The sequence below is a fragment of the Mus caroli genome, chromosome 18 (assembly GCF_900094665.2).
Source record: "Mus caroli chromosome 18, CAROLI_EIJ_v1.1, whole genome shotgun sequence".
In the NCBI taxonomy this organism is placed as follows: Eukaryota; Metazoa; Chordata; class Mammalia; order Rodentia; family Muridae; genus Mus; species Mus caroli.
The window spans coordinates 37,431,690-37,455,478 of record NC_034587.1 but is presented as its reverse complement, the minus strand read 5'-3'; the positions used below and the strand labels follow the sequence as shown (position 1 = coordinate 37,455,478).

Here is a 23,789-nt window from a genome sequence, read left to right as displayed (position 1 = left end):
CCATTCCAACCAGGTCACACCTATTCCAACAAGGCCATACCTTCAGATGGTGCCATTCCCTGGTCCAAGGATATACAAACCATCACAGAGGGTATGGCTAGAATGTGTGAGGGGCTGGGGGCAATGCCTAGGATCTAAACAAATAAATAATGAATACATAATACATAAATAAAACTGTTGGTAAAAGATAAATTGAGTAAACAAAAAATAAAATAAAATATTTAAAACCCTCCAACTCCTTTAATTGTTCTTGGCATAGGGACAACAAAGCATATTATTATTCTAGAGCCACAATGTACAATAGGCAAAAGATGCATTCCACAGGACAGACTCAAATACTAGCACTGATATCCCCTAGTGTGGGGAACTAGTCCTAAACAGACCCTGACCTTCTATTTTGCTCCCTAAAATGAGAAATAGAGTCATTATGAGAATAATTTTGGGTGCTTACAGTCCTTTAATCACTCACTTGCATAGCCATACCTATGCCAAATTAATGCCTTAGCTATACATAAGGACAAGTGTCAAAAGTTTGCCCCTCCTACCATGTTCATTTTACCTAGCACTCAGTTCTGATAATAGTTTCTATTTTTTTTAATTAATTTATTTTTGACACTCCATATTCCATTCCCTGCCCCCCCTCCAACCTCTGACTGCTCCACATCCCACACATCCTCCCCACCATCCCTGTCTCCACATGGATGCTCCCAACCCCACCCCACCTGACCTCTAAGCTCCTTGGGGCCTCAGTCTCTTGAAGGTTAGGTGCTTCATCTCTGAATGAACACAGACCCAGAAGTCCTCTACTGTATGTGTGTTGGGGGCCTCATATTCACTGGTGTATGCTGTCTATTTGGTGGTCCAGTGTTTGAGAGATCTTGGGGGTCCAGATTAATTGAGTCTGCTGGTCCTCCGCGACAGGATTGCCCTTCTCAGGAACACTCCTCCATTGCTAGTGGGATTGCAAACTGGTATAACCACTCTGGAAATTAATCTGGAGGTTCCTCAGAAAATTGGAAATAGATCTACCTGAAGACCCAGCTATAATACTCTTGGGAATATACCCAAAAGATGCCCCACCATGCTACAGGGGCAAATGTTCCACTATGTTCATAGAGGCTTTATTTGTGATAGCCAGAAGCTGGAAACAACCTAGATGTCCTACTACAGAAGAATGGATACAGAAAATGTGATACATTTACACAATGGAATATTACTCAGCTATTAAGAATGAGGACGTCCTGAGTTTTGCAGGCAAATGAATGGAACTAGAAAATATTATCCTGAGTGAGGTAACTCAGACCCACAAGGATGTGCATGGTATGTACTCACTAATAAGTGGATATTCGCCACACACACAAAAAAAAAAAAAAAAGAAAAAGAAAAAGAAAAAGTACGGAATACCCAAGATACAGTCCACAGAACTCAAAAAGGTCAACAAGCTGAAGTATCCAAGTGAGGATGCCTCAGTCCCACTTGGGAGAGAGAATAAAGAAATCACAAGTGGAGAGAGAGGGAGGGACCTGGGAGGGAAAGTAGACAAGGGGGTAGTACAGGGGGAGAGGGGAACCTGATCTGGTATTTGGTAAGGGAAAAGGTGAAGCCCTGAGGGCCAGCAGAAAGAATGGAAACAGGCAACCTCAGGAAACAGCACTCAGTTCTATAGAAGTCTTTGACCCCATGAAAGTCTCTATTCAAGTTGGAGAGATGGCTCAGTGGTTAAGAATATTGACTGCTTTTCCAGAGGTCCTGAGTTCAATTTCCAGCAACTACATGGTGACTCACAATCCTCTACAATGGAATCTGAAGCCCTCCTCTGGTGTGTCTGAAGAGAGCAATAGTGTACTCATACATAAAAGAAAGAAAGAAAGAAAGTCTTAAAAAAAAAAAAAAAAGAAAGTCTATTCTATTGATCGTACACCTTTTCATTGTCTCTTCTTTCTTTCAAACACTATCTTAAACAGCTTAAACTCAATGGTCAATTATTTTTAAGTCTCGTGTATAACATTTACTCTTCTACTCAGTTCTCTGATCCTAGCCAGTGGTCCTGGGTTTATCTGAATCCATATATTGGCTTATGCATCCAGACGGAAAACTTCAAAGAAACTGATCAACCATACTGAATAAGGTCACTTTAAAATATGAGTTCACCTAGAAAGAAAACGATAGTATGTATTCACTTAAAATTGAATATTAATTGTTAAGTAAATGATAATCAAGCTTCAATCTACCGACGCAGAAAGGTTAGGTAAAGAGGCAGACTCGGCGGTGTGGGGGCAGGAAGCACATGGAACTCCCTAGGTAGGGGGAATACAATAAATCTTGTGAGTGGACTGGGGACAGGTGGGGACAGGATTGGAGCAGATCAGATGGGGGTAGAGGGAGAGAATGCAGGGAGAGACAGCTGGAATTGGGGAGCAAGATTCGGGGAAGAAGCTAAAGCAGTGAAGCCTCCTGGAATCTAGGAAGGTAGCCCTAGGGAGGAGTCCTAGTAATGAAGAATACGGAGTCTGAACTGGCCATCCTTTATATACCAGCAAAGCTTCCAGTGGTGGGACTTAGTTGCATTTAGTTGAAGTATTGGCCAGGGCAGGGGGATAGGAGGAGGTTTGGTCCCATGAAGATCCCTAAACAACCTAGACCAATGCTCTAAACAACCTAGACCAATGCTAAGACAAAGGGTCTTAAATTGACACCAGAGCTCTATTGCTGAAGACAATATCTACACTGCTCATTGAGGGTGTAGAGGTTGGACTGATGGTTGAATGGAGCTCTCAGGTTATGGAAAGATATATATAGAGAGACAGAGACAGAGAAGGGGGAACCTGTGTATATACATATAGATGTATATATTGAATATAAATATAATATATTATCATAAACTAATAATAAACTATGATTGCCCTCCATCCCCTCTCCTATTTCTCCAAGGGTATCTATCACTTTAGCTACATTTCCTCTCTTGCACTTGAACTATCCTATACTATTTTCCCCCAGCTATGCACTCATTGCCTTCAGCATTCACACTGTATCATCTTCCATCTTAAAGCATTTTCTCTTACTCTTACTTTCTCTTGTCTCATCTAAGTTCTCTATTTTATTTCCTAGTACTGTGGGCAGTCATTTCTCCAGGTTCCACTATTCCTGTTCTCTCTTTAAAACATTCCAAAGAAGCTTTCAACCTAACCAGCTGACCAGAATGACTGAAATCAAAGTCACCAGTGACTTCTGTATTGGCATGTAAAGGCTGTCACTCCTCAAATAAGTCACCATCATTAGTATGTGAGTGAATTAATCAGTTCCTCCTGTGTTTTATCTCTGGGTGTTTAACTCTTCTCCCACCTTGCCAAGCATGCCTTCTAGGATCCTTCTTCAGTATTCTTGCTATTCGCATTCTGTTTCTTCAAGTTTGTATGGATGACTTCCAGATTGGTATTAAGCCCAGCCTCACCCTTCAAAGTAACTGGCACATATATCTAACTTACTACTTGATATATCAACATGAATGTTGAATAAAAGATAGAGCCTGGGTTCCTATTATGACCTCCAATCCTTGCTTTTCCCTCAGTCTTCCTCTTCTCCATTGGTAGTGACTCCAGTTGGCCAAGTGAATTAACCCAAAATGACTTTTTGCCATACCATTTACAGCCATGCCATAAATCCACCAGGCTCTCTCATCTCTACAACCCCCTTAACCACATGAAGCCACTACCAACTCAGACCTGGATGACTCTCCATTCTCGTAGGCATTGTCTTGAGAGTCTTTCTTCCTGTAGCTCCATCATTTGAAACTTGCAGCCCAAGTGAAGAAAATGTAAGCCAAATTTCCTGTATCACACAGCAAGCATTCTATCTGCTCACAGCTCTGCAGTAGCTACCTATAGCACCCAGAGGTTAGAGGTAAAGTTCTAACAGAAGTCTGCAGTCTAGCCCCCAGGTAACTTTTTGCTTTTGTTTTCTTCTGTCTCTCTTACCTGTTCCTGCTACCCCACCACTATAAGCTCTTTCTCTAACATACCCAGTGCTCTCTCACCTCTGCAACTCAGTGCATGGTTTTCCTTTGGACTGTTGAATGTTCCACAACTTGAAGATATATCCCTTATAAATCGTTTTTAACTATCACCACCATACAATGGTGACCTCCAAGTCTTCTCTCTGAAATCAATGTGCACCACTGTTCTAGTTTGATTTTCTGTTGCTGGGAAAAAACACTAACCAAAACCAATCTGGTTTAAGTTTCCAGGTTATAATCCATCTGTCATTGAAGGAATCTCATCCATGAACCTAGAGGCAAGAACTAAAGCAGAGACCATGGAGGAATGTGGTTTGCTGGCTCACTTGAGGCTCCTGATCAGCTACCCGTCTTACATAACTTAGGATTATCTGCTGAGCAGGGCCAAACCCTCTGATTGGTCTAGCCCTTCTTTCATCAATTAGCAACCAAGAAAATGCTCCCATAGACATGTCCAAAGCCCATTCTAAGGAAGGCAATTCCTCAATGTAGGTTCCCTCCTCCCAGATGACTACAGGTTTGTAACAAGTAGACAGCTAAAGCTAACTGTGGTAACAACCAACATACCATACCTTTATTCTCGTTTTTATATTTACATATCACATTTTCCTTATCTATGCTGCTTAATACCTATCTCACATGACGGACAGAGAGACAGATGACAGAGAGATAGACACACACACAAAGTTACATTTATTTGATTCAACACTGAATTCTGTTTGATATTGAAGGATTGTTTAAATAAAATGTTAGATAAATGACTTTGCATAAATCCTTTCGTATAAATCCTTGCAGAAAAAAAACTATCCCTAAAAATATTGGTTATTATTGTGAAAGCATGCAAACACAGGTTCTGTTTCCTCAGAATCAACTTCATAATTATTCGAGCCTCAATATCACAGTGGACAAAGAAACAGACCCATTTTATCATGAAATCTTACGTTCTAGTAATTGCTGTATGTGCTTTACAAATACTAACTCATGGGCAAGCAAGATCTGCAGCCCATTGTAAATTAGCAGCTACAAAGCAGAGATAGCCTTTAGAGTCAGGCAGATTTGGCAGAGTCTGAATCACGGTTTTGTTATTTGCAATCTGTTAACTTGAGCAAGAATCTTCCTAGGTTTCAGTTTTCTTGTCTGTAAAATAAGAAAGACTATCCTCCCCAACTGATGTCATGATAAACACCGTTGGTCTAAAAAGAGGAAGGACGTCACTGTGGCCACAATCACTTTTGACTTGCAAGCATTCAAATGCATCAATAACTCATTTTAGGGAAAAGTGAACAGTTGTATGTAGAAATTCAAAAACCATACAAAATGAAGACAAACAAGATTATACTGTTCTTTAACTGTGGTTTTAGGATGCTGACCAAGACTTGGGAGTGAAATGGTTTAAGATATCCAACTGATTTTACACTCAAGAATCAAGTTTTCTCTTTAGTGTTTGATTGCAGCATGGTTGTAGTAATGCACTGACCTCTAAAGTAGTGAAAAATATTATAAACATAACAGAGAGAGAAGCAAGTTCCCTGTGAACTTCCTAAGCACAAACTAGGCAGCTACTAAACAAGAAGATATTTTGCAGTATAGTCTGTGATTTACACTTTCAAGATAGTTGAGTCAAATATTGCTTTTCTCCAGGAGGTCATCAGTGCTGCTGTGTCCTACATCAGAGTTCATCTGGCTCCTCTGTTCATACTGGATCTACAACTAAAGCGTGCTATATGTCATTTTGATGAGTGTGTGTGTGTGTGTGTGTGTTTATACCAAGACAGAAGAAACCTTCTATAGTGGCTTTTGCCTAACGCATTTGTACTTGTGTGTTGTGCCTGTTATATTTACTTAGATATTCGATGGAGTGGGGGAAAATAGGAATTTGCCATACTCCATTTCGGTTGTTTTCTGACATCTTTTTTGGACTATGAAATCTTGTGCCTTTTTGCATCTGTGGAACCTAGAAAATCAAATCCATAAAAATAATGCTATGTGGGAGTCTCTGGAAGAAGAGACTCTATCCCAGAAGCTCTGTGTGGGTAACTGAGGACAGATTCACAGACTTGGGCTCAATCTGGTTTAACTTTTCTGAAGCTAGAGCATGTCTCCATAGAGCATGCTCATAGACTTGAAATGTGAACAGGAAGAGCGAAGGAAATCATCTGTGTTGAACACCTTCTATCATCCACATACACCACTGCAGGCTTTAGGTGGGATTCTCACTGAATCTTAGGAGGTGGTTCCCTTGAATAGCAGCTATTCATCAGCCCTGAAAACGCAGCACTCCATCTGGTATTTTTGTGCTGATTATGGCATGACTTACAAATACCAGAAGAACGATGGTCAAGGCAATTAAAATTTGAGTTATGTTTATACCAGTTTTCAGATAGCATGGCAACGATCTGCATTAGAAGTACTGCCCCAACCCTGCCCCAAATCTCCTAGTCAACTGTTAACTCATTGGTGATATAAACTAATGAACTTTGCTCAAGCATAAAGCCAGATAGATGCTATATGATCTATCTACACAGAAACCCTTCAATGCAGGAAATACTAATTACAAATATGATCTATGTTAACCTTAACTTCTCTGAACCTCAGGGTCTCATTGTAGAGGTTTTGTTAGGATCTAATGAGAAATGTTTCATATAGTATATGATATAAAGTTCAATTAAAAAGTACTTATGACTATTGTTAACATCTGAGAATTTATATGCATGGTACTCGAGAAGACTTCAATAGCCAGGTAAACTAAATTTCATCTGTTTGTTTTCATAAATACTTTCTTTCCCATAACAAATAAACAAATTACCAAGGTAAATCTGTGGTGGCAAGAAACTGTTCTTGCTATTTTTATATATACAAATATGGCTGGTAAGGGGAGTTATGTTCAAATACCTCCCTCAACAGACATTTTATTTGTTTATAATCAACTCTGAATATAAAAACAGAGAGCAGTGCGATTTTAACCAGAGATTTTTACCATAGTTCCTTAAACTCTTTTCAGGAACTGCATAGTATATTAATCTTATGGAACAATATACAAATTTTGGCTTTATTCAGTGTACAGAAAACAATTCTAAACTAGCCTTAGGAGCCATCTTCATGTCTTTCCTTGAATAGAAGTAATCACCATTGCCTGTGTTGTTGTAAATATACATTTAACGTGAATAAGTAAGCTTTCTTTGACCAATGTCAAAGACAGAAGCAAATTAACTTTGTTTTTAATTCTTCAACTCCTCTCATTGGTTTCCTATATATTCTGTCTAACAGCTAAGCCTGTGTCAAATGAAGATGAATCTAATAAAAATGCAAAATGAAAATTTTTCAAAACAGGAAAACCCATCATGCCTTTGGAATATCAGCTCATGTTTCATCAAGCCAAACACTGTTGTTTCTATGGTTCCTGGAATGTTCCCAAGGGCAGAAAAAGGAAGAAGGCAGGAACTGGTGTGATAGCTTACATTCATTTCTCATTTCAATCAAAATAGCACCACTAAAAAGATTATGCATGTTGGCTTTTGCCCAGGACTTCATTTAAAGTCTGGTGACTCAGAGGAAACTGAGTCATAAAATTATGATATCCCCCTCTACCCAGCCAGGAAGCTCTGAATCTGTAAATCCAGTTGGTCCCCTGCTGTCCTAGTTTGCTTTTTGTTGTTGTTATAAAACACTGATCAAAACCAACTTGAAAAAAAAAAAAAGGATGGCTTACAGGTTGTAGTCCATCATGAAGAGAAGCCAGAGCAGGAACTCTAGGCAGGAACTTGGAGGTAGGAACTAAAGCAGAGGTCATGAAGGAACATATGGCTGGTTCACTTGCCTCAGAGTGATATCACCTACAGTGGGATGAGCTCTTCTATATCAATCATAAATCAAGAAAATGGCCCAGAGACTTATATAAAGATCAATGAGATAGAAATATTTTCACAGCTGAAGATTCCACTTCCAGATGACTCTACCTTGTATCAAGTTGACAAAAATTATCCAGCGCATTCCCCAAGTTTGACGGATACACTTCTAGTTCGCACCCAATATTATGGCTTACAGGAGTTGACAAGGGACCCAGACTCATAGCTGCTCTATACAGTATGATCATTAAACAAATAAATGAAAGAACCAAAGGGTACTCTGTATATTTTGACTATACATTTGTCAATCTTAAACAATAAAAGCACTAGTATTATGGTTCTATCAAATCCTATTTGCCTATTTCTGACAACTGATGTTTAAATGCTGCTTCACTTTCAACAATAACAAATGTAATTTCTCCTTGGCTGTAGCTTCTTCTCTTTGTGACAGTTTTAGATGTTTAGTCAAACTATGATAAAAAATCTTCCTTAATGACAAACATCTAATCAAGCAACATAATCATTTAACACATGCCATGTTATTCTGACTCTTCTAGAGACAACTAAAATGGTCCACTGTTCATGTCATACATTTAGGGTCTCTGAAGATTAGAGAGGTTATGTAACCTTTCAAAGGAACTATCCCCACTTCTGCACTCCTGTTCACATACTAAGCCCTCCCTCTCCCTCCCTCTCCCTTTCTTTCCCTCTCCCTCTCTGTTGCCCCCCCTCTCAGGGTTTAAGTTCCCTTTTTCTTCTCTTTTCTATTTTCTTTTTCTCATTTGTTTTTGTTATGCTAGCCAGATCTATGCCTGTGGAGTGTGTGTGTGTGTGTGTGTGTGTGTGTGTGTGTGTGTGTTCATCATTGACCTTTACATGAAAAGATTATTTATGATAATTTTACATAGTGGAGTGTGAATGATGAAGACAAACTACCTGCTATGAGTAAAGCATTACATTAGGTGCTAAGGATGGTGAAGAGCAGGACAAATTAAACTGTTGTCTTAATAAAGTTTTCATAAGAGAAAGATGGACAAAGACAGACAGAGAGAGAGGCGGGGGAGAGAGAGAGAGAGAGAGAGAGAGAGAGAGAGATGAGAACATGTAAAAGCAGCACTATTATGGTAACAAGGGCGAGGGGGTGTGACATGCAGATAGCAACTGTGAAGAAGCCTGTGTACTTCTGCAGTGGTAGACCAGAAGGCCTTTCTATGAAACCCCACTAACATTGAAAGAAGAGTAAGATTCAGAATGGTGAGAGGTAGGAGAGAGAATGTTTGTGGAAGAGGATGCGCAAGTGCAATAAAAGATCTATGAACTGTGGAAAGCCCCAGGGTGGGGAACAGTGAAGGTGGCCAAATGCTTTTAGAAGAGATGGGGATGGCGAGCATGCCAAGGGAGCTAGAGGGATGGCTATGTGATTGAGCTGTTCTTTCTTTGAAGCATGAAGTGTGTGCCGATTAGTCCAGAGTGAGACTCAGTGGCTATAAGCTTCGCTTCCATTCTATCATGGACAAGATTCTCTCTAATAGCTTCATTTTTCCAGTCTCTTTGTGGATCTAACATACAAACCGGTAAAGCCTATAAAGGAAATGCAGGGCTATTAGCTAGTCTGGGTGTGTCTTCAGTCTTACAGCTCTATCTTGAGGAATGCTTCCTCACCTCCCTTTAGTTCATGATGTTCAGGAGCATCCTGGCAGGAAGTGATAGACTATGGTTTTCTTGTGCATAAGTTGAATTAGACTAAGGTTTCTTGTGCTTAGGTTGAAGGCTGCTACGATATTTACCTATCATCCTGTTGCTATTGCTTGTAGGATACATCTATGGGTAAAGAAAACTACTGAGTAAAACAGGCAGCAAATTCCATTCATTTTTACATTTCACATTTTCTTTCATTACAAGGCAGCATTGCTAATTTATTCACTAAACACATGCTAATTGAGCACTTCCTGTGTCCTCACCACTGTGGAACTCATTGCAAATGAGTTCTGAATCAGATTCATGAGGCAAACCATTAGTCCTTAAAAATTAAATTGATAATAATAATAACATACCCCATTTTGAGAGCCTTCATAAAGAGATTAGAGATATAAAAATACAATGCTCAGAAACCAATAACTACTTCCATAACATTTGCACTTTAGTTTTGCATGTATATTTTTACAAGCATAGTTTTCAAGAAAAGAGAGAAACAAAGAGTTAAAAGGAATGCTATTGGTGCTTGACATGAATGAAATCATTACACGGCTATCATTGCAAAAACTCTAGTAAAATGAGAAATAACATTAATAATTAATGACATCAAAGTTCTCATAAGCCATGTTAGGATGCAACCTCTCTGACTTCATCAGTCATCTGATATCTTAATATCAACAAATGCACTAAATATTTAAGCATTTTCTCTCTCTAAACATTAATATTAAAGCTAGTCTAATGTCCCGAAACCCCTAAATTCAGATTAGGAGCCCCTTCTCTATCCTCTTGTATGTTTTTTCCCTATCATAGAAAATTGTAATTCCTTCTTTCCTAATCAAATCTCTTCACAAATCATAGCTCTATGTAAATATGTGATTCTCTTCATGAAACCTCTCCGTATTCAAGCAGACTGGCAGAAATATCTGAGCCACAGTGGGCAGAACATAATCAGTAGGTTCTCGTGGTCAGAAGGAAATGAATAGAACTCTCCACAAATAACTGAGGTGAGACTTAAGTTCGGATAATGAAGAAGGGCATTGTAAGGAACGGTGTGTGTGTCAAGATGTTTTAGGAAACACTTCACTACATATTTTTGATGCGTGCTAAGGGTTTAGATGAAGGGAAGTTTGAAGTGCCTGTGCATTCCAATCAATGGAATCTGTGGACACTGCTAATTACTTCCTCAGCAGACTGTGGAGAAGTACTAGAAGCTCATTAGCATGAAGAGTCCATCTATGACTCAGAATCTAGACACTTGCATACTGATTTTACATTCTCTACCCACCCCAAGCAGACGGCCCTATGAAGTGACACATTATCCAAGATGGATCTTTATAAAGTAGGAATCAATAAGGGCCTTATAAACACACACAGTAAGTATTTTATTACTTTAAACTCTAAAAGCAGGACTAAAGTTATGGAAAGCACTTCAGAGTGCCAGTCATTGTCTCCCTGTTCTACACAATGTCTATCAAAAAGCATGGCTAAGACTGTGGGCAATACTTCGGAATGCCAGTCACTATGTCTTTTTCTTGTCTATGAAGAAAAGAAAGAAAGGTTTCTAGTTTATGGGGTATGTTTTTCTTGGAAAAGATGAAATTAATACCTTCCTATTTATTGCATCCCAACAAAGCTGAGTTCTTTACAGGTACTGCCTGTCTAAAGGAAAGATTTCAACTAGTTGACTAGAAATCAGTTAAATGAAATCTGAGTCCTATGTTCAACTGTGTTGCTGTGTAAATGTTCAGGAGCATACCTACAGGAAAAATAGCTTCAACAAATGCAACTGCATGTTCAATGTATAAGGAAGTGATCCATCATATCTGTCCAGGGCTCAATGTACTTTGTGTGTAAGACCAGCTCTTTTTATCTTTGGGGTATTTTCAGAATTCCTCAAACATTTCTCCTGCCTCTGCAACACTCCAGCATACATGAGTACCCATTGTTCTACTATACTGACCCCTGGAATTTCTCTGCTTCTCCAGGTTTCCTATAAAAGAATCATTACTGTTATTTGGATTTAGTTCCCCTTTGCTTTATTTAGTTAGCAGGCAATGTTGGCCTGGGTAGTTCACAGTTCTCTAAAACACTATGCACACAGAAGCCTGAAAGTCTTAGGTTTGCTTTCTATTTTCTTAAGTGCAGCCGGTTTATAATCACACTATATCATGCTCACTCAGAATGAAAGGCTACTGTGCATTGGGCATGGGAATGATTATAAGTTTCTGCCTCTGAATAAGGCTAAATAAAAATAGAAAAGTGTGAATTACCTCACACGGAGCAGTTTCTGAATAGGTCACATGGTAGCACACCCTGATCAGCAATCTCATTTCCCTGTCATGTCAGAATGCACAGCTAGGTACTATGTGGAGTAAAATGTCTTCTTTTGGCTTCTGGAACAATTTTGATGATCCCATTGTCAGTGGCCAACTCAATAACCATTTTTTCTGTCACCACAAAGAATCCTTTCCAGGCTAAGGTTGATAAAAGGGGAATTTTAATTGTGTAGAGACTAAATCTATAATTTAAGTTGTACTCTCAATTTTCAGTCCCATAGGCTTTGAAAGCCAAAGGAGGGAATGAAAGGCCACTGTTAACAAGTTCTATTATGTCATGTAAAAAAAAAAAAATGCCTTTGCTATATTTTCAGATCCTTTTTCTTTCTCTCTTTTTTCATAAGTACACAATCTTATTTACATATGTTTTAATTAACAGAAACTTTGCATATTCATATTCACTGTGCCATTTTACATGAACTCTTTTGTGGGATTGACCGTTATGCTTATTCTGATTCAACCAAAGCAAGTAGCCAGAATTTCCTTCTATCAAGTACACGTCTGCATTAGATTCATTTGTCCATGCTTAGATCAATAAACTAGACAAGGAACTATCAAAAGTAAGCAGACACATTACTAAGATGAAGCCCTATAACTATTCCCTGCCAGAATTACCATGGAATTCAAGGGAGGACTGGGTGTCCAGGTCCTGAGTACTATCTGGTACCAGGCATTCTCTCCTGAGCCTTACCTCCAACCATTTGAGTCTCAGAACCCTACGATTCAACTGCTATTGTTCCAGGTAAGGAAACTGAGGCTTGGAAGGAATGTAATTTCTGAATGGTTGTATCACCAACAGGGAACAAATAGGGATTTGTACTTGAGCACTATTTTAAGGGCAAAGGGCACTCTTTTCTCCTATGCCCCAATAGTAACACCACCCTTGACATTAAGGAATATCATAAGCCTACATTAGATTCATTTATCTTGTGTAAATACAGATTTTAGGTTCTTCAGGTGAGGTAATGGATCCCACATCTGCTCAAACTTATTTTGTTACTAACCATCATAGATGAATGTTTTAACTTAGTTCTTCATTTTATAGCATAGAATAAATAAATGTCTTGGTGTCCTAATTTAAGAAAGAAAGAAAGAAAGAAAGAAAGAAAGGAAGGAAGGAAGGAAGGAAGGAAGGAAGGAAGGAAGGAAGAAAGAAAGAAAGAAAGAAAGAAAGAAAGAAAGAAAGAAAGAAAGAAAGAAAGAAAGAAAGAAAGAAAGAAAGAAAGAAAGAAAGAAATGGAGCATTTGAGAAGAAAGATGATAAAGAAAACAGGTCTCAACACACTTTGTATTCAGTCGATTTCTTTTCCTATTAGGAATATTTTACGAATTTGGCACACTTTTCTGAATTGTGATTCCCCTCTGGGCTTTTCCTTAAACACCAACTCCACTCAGGATCATTTTCTCCTGCTTGGATGGAGCAACTAAAAGGATTACAGGAGACTTTGCTGCTGGTAAGTGTTCTTCACATTTCCCTGGGGCTGAACTCTTTGGGCAGATGCTAAGAGTAGAGCCTTTCTGTGATACTTCCATTCTATATGTAAAGTCAGTACTCAGTGAACAAAGGGAAATGCCCTTGCAGGTTACTGAAGTATTATTCACATCACTGTAGACCTCCAGCTTTCCTTTTAATAGCTTACCTAATGGTATTCCAGACAGTGGCACTCATGGCCCTGGCAGAACAGTGCAGTAGGCACTTTCCCATTTCTTAAAATGGGATTTACAGAGTACCTACATGACTGTTAGTACCAAATAATACGATGAACCTCATGTTCATATTTCTATTTTGCAAAGTTTTGAGATGGAGAGACAGATAAATAAGCAAGAATAACATAGTACAGTTGGTGCTATGGTAGAAGAAACTAGAGCCCTGAGAGGCAAGCATAAGGCATGTCTTAGTCAACAGTAGACCAGTACAGACATCTAAGACTTGACCTCTTGTTGGGACATGAAGCAGGAGGAAGCAGGGTTCTAGGCAGGGAGAATATCATGTGCAAAACTGAAGAAGCAGATGTTTTTAAAATACAGGAACCAAGTAAGATATATTCCAATGATCTTGAAACACACAAGCAAGATAACATAATAGAGGCAAGAGGGAAGTGGAGGTCACTTAAAACTTGCAGGGCACTGATGCATAGTACAGACTTAGTTAGCCCTTTCAGCAAGTTCTTCCTGGTAAAGGAGGTTTAAAGTGGAAAAGTGGCATGGTCAGACTCATGTCTTCAAAACCTCACCAAGCCTGCAACACAGACACAATATCCAAAAGGGACTATCATAGGGAGGAACATCCAATTATCTTGGTGGTTGCCTGGAAAGGCAACACTGGTGACCCAAACAGGAGTAGCATCTATGGTTTTCAGCATCTATGGGAGGGATTTTGTGAAAAGGTGAAGGAAGACGATGTCCAGTAGGTTCACTGGGGAGAATGATGACTTGGGATGTTTTCCGTGGTTATTGCTTATCAAGACCTGAATGAACTAAAGATGCCATTTACAGAGACTGAGAAACACATAAGAAGAGGAGGCTTGGAAACAGATGGTGAATTCAGTGGAGCTAAACTACAGCTGAAAGAATCCATGGATACTCAAATGTAAAGTTAGAGTGGGTAGAAGGTAACTTCTCCCACCCCAGATGATTCCTACAGTCAGCAAGACCCAGTACACATCTTGGTAAACACAGTGCACCACTAAAGGCATCCTAGTTGAAAGAGGACCAAAACCGAGGACTACTAGATGTCTCCTGAATGACTGGAAGGAAGAGTATGTTGTCCCTTGTAATAATGGCTTCGTTGTAGCAATGAATTTGGAAAATGGAGAGAGTAGCCTCCATTGCTATGTATTCATATAATGAATACAAAAGCTAACAATAAAAGGCACCCTTGCTTTGCTTTCATTAATATGTAGCATTTTAGTCCTCCTATACAAATGAAAGCAACACTTACCATTAATAATGGTGAAGACTGGCCAGAAGCACTGAAACCAAAATGACCAACTGCAGTGCCTACATCTAACAAGTTAATAGCGCCTAACCAATTGATTGCATAGAAGTTAATAAAGTGTTATTAAATTAAGAAAGAGTATAAGCAACTGCATCAACCAATGGATGATTGGTTGCTCCTTACATAGCAGCTAAGATAATAGATAATATGGGAGGAAAATCAGGAAAACTTGAACACTAGCTAGATATTTGATAACAAAATACTGATTTTGTACACAATAATTATATTGTGTATTTCTAAAAAAAAAAAAAAAAAAAAGATCATCAAGTTATCTAAATGTTGGCTATAGTACCTGTAGATCAATCACAGGACTAGTATCTGTGATTTATCCCAAAGCTATCTAGAACAGACAGAAGGTGAGGTAAACAAGAACAGAGATGAAGGAGGCTTACCCATGATGAGAGTTGCAACCATCAAGAGATGGGCATTGGTTAGACTGAGGCTTCTCCTATACTGCCTCTCCATTTCTTTACACTGGGATTATTTCTACCTCAAAAATTAAAAAAAAAAAAAAAACTACTCGTGAACTATGAGACTTAAGAAAAGCTAGAGTGAAGACCAAAGAAGAAAAGCAATTGTGTGTAGTGAAGCAGAGCTTGTCTCAGTTTTAGAAGAGTTCCAGAAATGTTGGAGAGCAATGACTGAGAAGCACATCCTCTCCGTGTTTTCTGTTTGGGCATGGCTGGAGGTGCTCTGGGTTTTGCTATGCTCTCAGCTCTCTTCATTTCTAGTTTATTTAATTGGATCTGGATCTCATTAGACTGTCAGTAATACCTGCTCTTCTTTTTCCAGTAGAACGCATACTTTTAACTTTTCAGGACACTTGGAAGCAATGTTAGAGACATGCCCTCTTCCCTTTCTTCTCACATGCTGACATTTTTCTTGCTGCCGAATGCATTCAGTAATGTCATAGTCCCAGGAATAATCTATTTTAATCACCTCCCACAAGGGAGTGAACTCGGGTAGCAGATCACATTTGGTATAGAAGTGAAAGAGTATAAAATTCATGTGACTAACATGCTTATTTCATTGTCACAGAGAGCCCAGTGCTCAGCACACAACATCTTAAAGGAGTAGCAAGAAACTGATGCCATCCCTTCTACACTTTGCCCTCCAACATCTGCCTTCCATTGATTGAATCCACACTGACTTCATCCCAAAGCCTGGAACCAGAATAAATTGTGATTTGCTTTTAATTAGAAGTTAAGTAACCTGGAGTCTTAACAATATTACTTTCAGGGTAAAAGGCTGCCTGATATACAACTATTGCAAGTTCATTCAAGTTCAGATACTTGTGGAAAAGTAATACTATACCTTGAGAGTATTCTATACATAATGACATTACAGGGTATAATGACAGTACAGGTTGTTCTCCTGACAACAAATCCTAGTTCTGGCATGGAAAGACAGGACTCAACACCTGGAGGAGCTTCAACAAGAAGACAAAAACCACCTATGTTGCAAGGGCAGAAAAGAAAAAGTTACAGAAAGAGGAGATATATAGAGGAAGCCTCCTTTGCTCTGGTTCATTTGAATGTGCCAACACTATTTCTCTGTGAATAAAAAAAAGAAGTTATCACTGGCACCTGCTAGGTAGTCAAGATAAAAGGAGCGGCCATCATTTAGGGATAGAGAGGCTTCCTCTTGTTTGCCTGTGCAATCACACCCTTTATTTGAAGGTTTGTAGTCAACATTGCAGAAATTATACACAGCAGCTACAATCACATCTTCTCAGTTCATGGTCCAAACCGAATTCTAAGTGTGAAATTGTTGTATGATCTACTTTTGGACAAGACCATTTCTTAAGCAATAAGCACAATGTATGTATGTATGTATGTATGTATGTATATATGTATGTAGTCAAGAAATTTGAGACCCTTGTGGATGTAATCCTTTAAATTTAAGGAAATAAAGAGAAAAGAATAAAGGTTAAAACACACCCCTGTGTGCAGTCATTTGTGCAAGGGATGGTGAATTGGTAATTATATGTATAATTCAAAGAGCTCAAAATATATACGTCCTCAAAGCACTGTGTCATGAACTAAACTCTGTACTTGTGGGCATGCTGTTTTATGTTCTCATAACCACCAGAAACAAGTGCTTCCAAAAACCACCATGCTTTCAGACATTCACCTGAAGTTACCTTTGAGGCTTAGAAAACATGTGTGATGTCTTCCCATCCTCCCTTGTAAAAATCCCTAGATAGGCAGTGCTCCTTCCTTTCAGCACACACGTGATTTTATTAGATTAGGGCCTCTGGCTTCCAAATTACTTAATTGATACTTTATTTAAAGGTGAGCTAGGAAGCACTGCCGGCTGCTTATGGTACTGCCTTTTATGGGATGCTTGAAAAAACAAAGAGGTAGGACTTAGGTCATGAGTGAAAAGACACCTTACCATTATTTTCAATAAAGCAAAGAACATGTTTAAAATATTTTGTGAGTCGATTCTATGACAGTCCCTTTTTTTTTATGTCCCAATCGTACTCAGGCTTTAGTGACTGAGCAAGACAGCCTTCATTTCTTTTATCCTTCTTAAACATTTGCAGATACTAGGTGACTTTATATGTTAATAAAACACTCAGGATTAACAGATGCTAGCCATCAGTTCTAGGCCCATATGAAAGGTTAAAGGAGGCAACAATGTTACTCATCTAATCTGTTGATGAATAGAATTTTCCTCTTGCAAGACTTAAGTGAAAATAGGCAAACAGGGAAATGGGCGGGGAGGAGTCTTCACTCCCCATCGAGAGCAAGGCATTGGTTCTTTATGTTCATCTTTTAATATGATGTGGATCCAGACAATGTGATTTTGCATGATTCCTGAAATATTAAAATTTTGGTTACAGAGAGTTAATTCCTTGCATCTAAGGGGTGTTCGTGTGTGTTCATGTGTGTGTGTGTGTGTGTGTGTGTGTGTGTGTGTGTGTGTGTGAACTTATCACCACTAAGTACTAAGTTCAGAAAGAAAATGAGTTCCTCTGAGTATAGCATTTTTGCATGCAGTCAACTTCCTACTCTAGAGCACTTCCCATGGTTTTGGCCCATTAAGCGGAGCACAACAGCTTGATGAATTAATGCTTATATAGGCACAGTTGGCAGCTTCTAATTAAATAATTATGGCTAAGCAGCTGCACGGAAGCTGTTATGCACCCTAGAAAGCCAGCTGTCAGTTTTATTGGTCCTGAGACAGAGGAAGAGTTAATACATAGCTCTGGATGTTGGGTACAAAAGGGAAGTCTATGGTTTGCAATGTATAAAGTTAACATGAAGCTCCAGTGCGTTTTGTGTAGCTTATCCATGGAGGTATGAAGAGCAAACTGCTCCTCAACAGCCCAACAAAAGAAGCAGCAATTATATGACCAGATGATTGGGACATTTCCAGAGCATTCTAAAGAGGGCATGGTGTCAGACAGATAAGCCCTTGATGAAGCCAGAATCACCATCAACCTAGACATTAAATGCATCAATTAGGTGGGTAACTGATTAAAAGTCAAGTGTGCAAACATACAGTTGAACTAAAGCACATTTCCCCAAAATCTTTGAAGAAGGTATGTGTTCTACCAGATCACAGAAATCACCAGTTCCTTCACATAGGATTTAAAAATCTAGAATCTTTTCTTTGTATGCATGGAACTTTGCCCAACAGAAGGAAGCAGTATTTGTTGAGTAAGCTCCCACCTAAAGGAAGGTATTAATTACAATGACCACAATCAGGGCCAAGTAATGTTTGCTATTCCATACACATCAGTAAGGACAGATTTAACTTTTTCTTCAAGGGCCATCTTGTGTATGAAGTGCATACCTACCATCACCTCTGAGTAGATATTTGATGACCCAGTTTGGAGAAACTCTACTTCCCATTGGCTTCTCTACCTGCGCCAACTCCAAATGGAGGAACACAGCTATCGACAAAAGCCTGGTCCAAGAAACTCAGTTGTCTCTTTATGTTTAAACAAATGTAGACATCGTAATCCTGAGTTCTAAAGTTGCTTTAAAACCAGCAGGAGAGAATGGAATGCTAAACTTGAGAACATAGTCCTTGTCAAATGAACTCAATACCAAGGCCCAAATCCAATTTACTCTTCTTCCAAAGCCCGGTGGCTTGGATTTTAGAATGCCCCTCCATAAACAAAGCTATCCACACCAGAGCTCTCTGTTTAAGCCAAAAGACAGTCTTACAATCTTAGAGAGAGACCTACTCGAGGACTCTGGCAATCCTTCACATACACATATTAAATGAATGTGTGTGTGTGTGTGTGTATATATATATATATATATATATATATATATATATATTATCACCTTAGCTTCTGAGGCATTTGCATCTTGTTGGCAATCCTCTGGGATCAAGTTCCTTTTAGATGCATCTTAAACAAAGTTTAGCTTAATTAAGCCTGCAATGCAACTCCAATCTCAGTAGAAAATGTTAAAAGAACCAAACAACAGATTTGCAAGGCCCATAAAAGTAAATATCAGACCTGGGGGAAGCAGGGTACTTTTCAGCAGTCTGCACTGCCATCTAGCCAAGACCATCTCACTCTGTAAAAAGTCCATTTGTGTTCAGAAAGCCACTAATGAAAGCAAGCCTGCAGCAATCAGCTTAACAGACCCCAAGAGTTTAGCTGAAAGGATTGGCAGGAGTCCTTCATCCATTCTGACTCTGCAAAACCTCCAGTCCCTGTGAACCAACAACAACCCCACTTCCACAAATCACTATGCAGGAAAAAGTCACATATGCTTCCTTAGAAACTATTCCAACATCCTTGGTCCCTTCTGATTTTTAAAATCTCCGACTATCCTGTGACCTCATTGGAAAAGAACCAGATTCCTCCGGGATAAAAGAATCTCCCAGTAAGGCTCTGAAAGAACTGAACTGAACGTAGCATCTAGGACTCTACCTATAGTTTAGCATAACTGTAATCTCAAACCAGTATCTGTGAAGAGAACTAATACACACAAAAATAAACAGAAACTACTTACGATAGAAGACGTACTCAGTATAGCTCGACCAGATCTTGTCTTCTGTATACTGGTTGACAAAAGACGCTGTAACCGAGGAGTTACAGGCCACCATGTGGAATCCACACTCTGACAACATATCAAAAGCTCTTTCCAGATGTTTAAACTTGAGATAAAATCTGGAGGTGTATCTTTCTGGAGCGCGGTCGGGGTCTCTACTTTCATTCAAAGTTTCTCCAAAGACTTCTTTTGCCAAGGAAATCCTTCCGCAAACCAAAATCCGGGGGACTCTCCGGAACTTGGCATCTGCTTGCCCCTCTCTGCCCAAGGTACAGGATCCCCTGTAACCCACAGTAATAAAACCCCACTTGCGGTCATGAGGAAGCAGCGAAGAGGGGGGGCAGATTCTCGTGTCGCTTCCTTGGGAGGCATCTTCGAAGTCACTGTGGCAGAACTCATCCGGGCTTTGCTTGACATCCTCGGGGGCCAGGAGTTTGACGAGGTCAGGGAGCTGGAAGTACTCAGCTTCTCTTTTCAGCCTTCCCCTTTCTGGAAAGTGATCAGGCAGGACCACCTGCCTGTCCCTGAGATAGTCCAGAATATAACGGAACAGGAAGCCATCTCTGTCAATGAAAAACCTTCCCTTGGAGTCCTTGGCTAGATCGTTAGCAGTGTCTCTCTTTGGGGAGAACATTTTCCACAGGAGAGAATGGGGGATACTTATTAATGTGGAATGGCGAGTGAAGTAAACCTGGCCGCCAACATTCAGCTCTATGACTTCAGGGAAGGAGTTGGGAACAGCAGCCCCCTGGTCCCGAGGATAATAACGGCTACAGTTCCCACTTAGAGCCATTGTCCCTTTCTTCTGCAGCCTCCTGGAATTAAAGGTGCAATCCAACCGAGTTACAGCCCTAGACTTTGCATCCACTCGTGAGGTAAGGCAAAGGTACTAACTTTTCTTTTTTAAATTACCCCTTCTCACCCTGGTTTTGTTTTGGTTTTTATTTTCCCAACAAAGCAAATTTTAGGAGAGTCCACAGGTGAAATAATGCTGGAGGAGAAGTTCAAAGCTGGCTGATAGCGAGCTCTTCCTTCACAGGATGTAATAATATGCTCTTCTACATTCAATCTTCCATTAGGCTCGGTAGGCAAGAAGGCCAAATACCCAGTTACTCAGAGGTCTGTCTAAGAGAAAAGAGAAAAATTATTTCCTCGGACCTAGAATGAGTCAGAAAAGGAGAGACCTCTGGGGAGAGTAGAGAGGGAGAAGGGGGGGGGGGCAAAATGACAGGGAAGAGGGAATATTATTTTTACATAAGCAGCCTGCACCTACTGACTTTAATCACTCCTTAACTGAGTGAGTTCTTCCCTAGGGGTGTATTGAGTCTTTAAGTTTATCCACATGCCACTGTCTCCAGCAACTGCTGTTCAAATCGATCCTGTTTGCAAATCTGATGTGAAAGGCATATGCAATTTTCAACTTCCAAAGAGACCCGGTTTTTGTTTTTTTTTTGTTTTTTTTTTTTTTTTTAGCAACAGGACAGAGAAAGCAGCGAGTCTGTGCGCTTACTTTAGTGAGTGAGTGCTGGAGACTCAGTTCTTGCGAAGAAATAACCTTTTCCAGAGCAATCAGAAACCACAGCCACACTGAGCCTGGACGTCTTGTCAAATCCCAAACAGGTAAAGGACAGAGGTATCGATGAAAAGTGTCAAGAGATTGGTGCTCTCGGAAAACAATAATTCCACACTTAAGCGCTAGTAGGTGTACGTTTCTATGTGTGTAAGAATGTGTGTATGCATTCACTTCTAATCTCTAGCTAAAACGGATCGTGGGGGAAAAAAAGTTGAACCGAGAAGATGCTGAGTCGAAGAAGTGGAGCGGAGGAAAAAATATATATATTCAACCAAAGCTTCCGTAGGAAAAAAAGAAAAAACGAAATCCAAACCTTATAGAACAGATAAATCCTTTGCACCTGGAAGAGTTGCAAGAGGTACCTGGACTTAGAGGCATTCAGAGAGCCCAGAGGCAGGGCGACAGATAGATGCGCCCCCCAGGGTTGCAGCAGCCACCCCACCTGCCGGCAAGGGCAAAGGGACGCCCATGTCCCCGCCAGGTGGGAAGGAAAAGCAGCCGGGAAGGCGAGAGATGCCTGCGGGGCTTGGGCTCCGAAGCTGAGAGGTCCCACGGTGCCAGGAGCAGTTCGGATGCTGTTGTGTGAGCAGTGCAGGCAAGAAACCATCCAGGGAAATGACTATTACATCATCTTAAAGGAATAGGGCTTGGAGAGAGCGGAGGCAGCTCGGAGTCACGTCCTAGGCGGTGACAGGTTGCCAGCACTGACGGGGAAGTGCGCTCGCGGTGGGCACGGGACCAGAGGCGCTGGCTGCTGACACAGGGCGGGGACGTTGCACTGTACAGGGGCCCCCAGCCTGTGGTCTGGAGTTTACATAAGCAGCGTCTTCCTTGGTTGTACCTCCACCACAGCCCCCTCCCCCTTATCAATTACCCTCCATCCTGGCTGTGATTTTCATTTGAAAAAAAAAAAAAAAAACCTTCGGAGGAACTCTTCAAACGCGTGAGTCTGCAAACGGGCGCACTTCTCCTTTTAAGCCATTTTACCTTTAATCCTATGGAATGTTCAAGTTACAAGTGTTTGTAATTTTTTAAAACATCCTTTGATTACAGTCATACTCACTCAAATGCCTTTTCCCCTTCATTCCACCCACTAATACACACACACACACACACACACACACACACACACACACACACGAGAACAGGATTAAGGATGCTCTTTCAAAATTCAACTATCCATAAAAAACTAGGAGTTTTAGCAGTAAGTCATTATCTTGACTCACCTGAAAGAAACTGCCACCTGCAACCTGTTCTGAGGCTGCCTCCTTACTGAGACTCTTGAATGTGCCTGCCCATCCCAAACCATCCCAAGAGTACTCCCGTGGAAGACACGCCTGCCTGCTAAGAGAGGTTTTACTCCTGTCCCAGCGGGCTCCCTTAAGTGCATCGTTAGAGTTTCAAGAAGGCATTTCCAGGGCAACCTAATACACTAACGAAGTGCTTCCAGTTGAGCCTGCCAGTCAATAATGGCCCAGCCAACAGCTTACAGTAACTCCGCCATTTCCCCTAAAAAATGCAACGTCCTGGGCTCACATCTCTGATAAGAACGCACTTATTCGTCAATAAGGTGAAGCACACACCATCCCAAACAACTGATAATTTAAAAGGTTAAAATCAAAAATGGAGGGGAATTGAGGAGATTCCTGTGTTCAGTGCCAACTTTTGCCCCATGAATTAGCTTGAAGATCTTTCAACAACAGACTGAAGTGTGTGTGTGTGTGTGTGTGTGTGTGTGTGTGTGTAACAATCTTTTCTTTCAATAATCATTGGGTTACTGAACACATTTGGAATATTAGCTCACTCTCGAACACCTGATTATATTTGACTTTGCTGCTTAAACTAATGCATTAACCTGCTCTCTGGCCTCCAACGCCTTGATTTTAAAGCTGGACCAATTAAGGAAATGTTTATTATGTGATGCGCTTATATCGCCATCTAGTGTCCAAAACTATCAGGACAGTTTGTTATCTGAAAATTTAGCTAAGTTAAAAAATGTTATTTATCTATTTTTAAATTTTTATAGTGAACTGAATTTACTTTGTATTCATTATTCACCATGACAACAAAGTAAACATTTCATTTTCACCATGTCAGAGATAAGAGTAGGTCTGAGTCTATGCAGACTTAAATACTGGTTGGGGTGAATAAGAAAGTAAGTGTATGCTTGGGCTTTTGTTTCTACCGCTCATGTTGAGACAGGCTGACCTCAAACTTCTTAAGTATCCAAGGTTAACTTTGACTTCCTGATTCTTCCAGAAAGTGTGTGTGTGTGTGTGTGTGTGTGTGTGTGTGTGTGTGTTAGAGAG

General features: G+C 40.1%; 1 protein-coding gene across 1 annotated transcript in view; it reads right to left on the bottom strand.

Annotated features, from left to right (window-relative positions):
* The window catches only part of Kctd16 (potassium channel tetramerization domain containing 16), a 267,120-nt gene extending 246,086 nt beyond the window's left edge, over window positions 1-21,034 (bottom strand). The window contains exon 1 of the mRNA XM_021150780.2: window positions 19,869-21,034. Within this exon, the coding sequence (XP_021006439.1) occupies window positions 19,869-20,700 (832 nt within the window). The 5' untranslated portion in view covers window positions 20,701-21,034. The remainder of the gene's footprint in view (window positions 1-19,868) is intronic.
* Window positions 21,035-23,789: the final 2,755 nt, after the last annotated feature.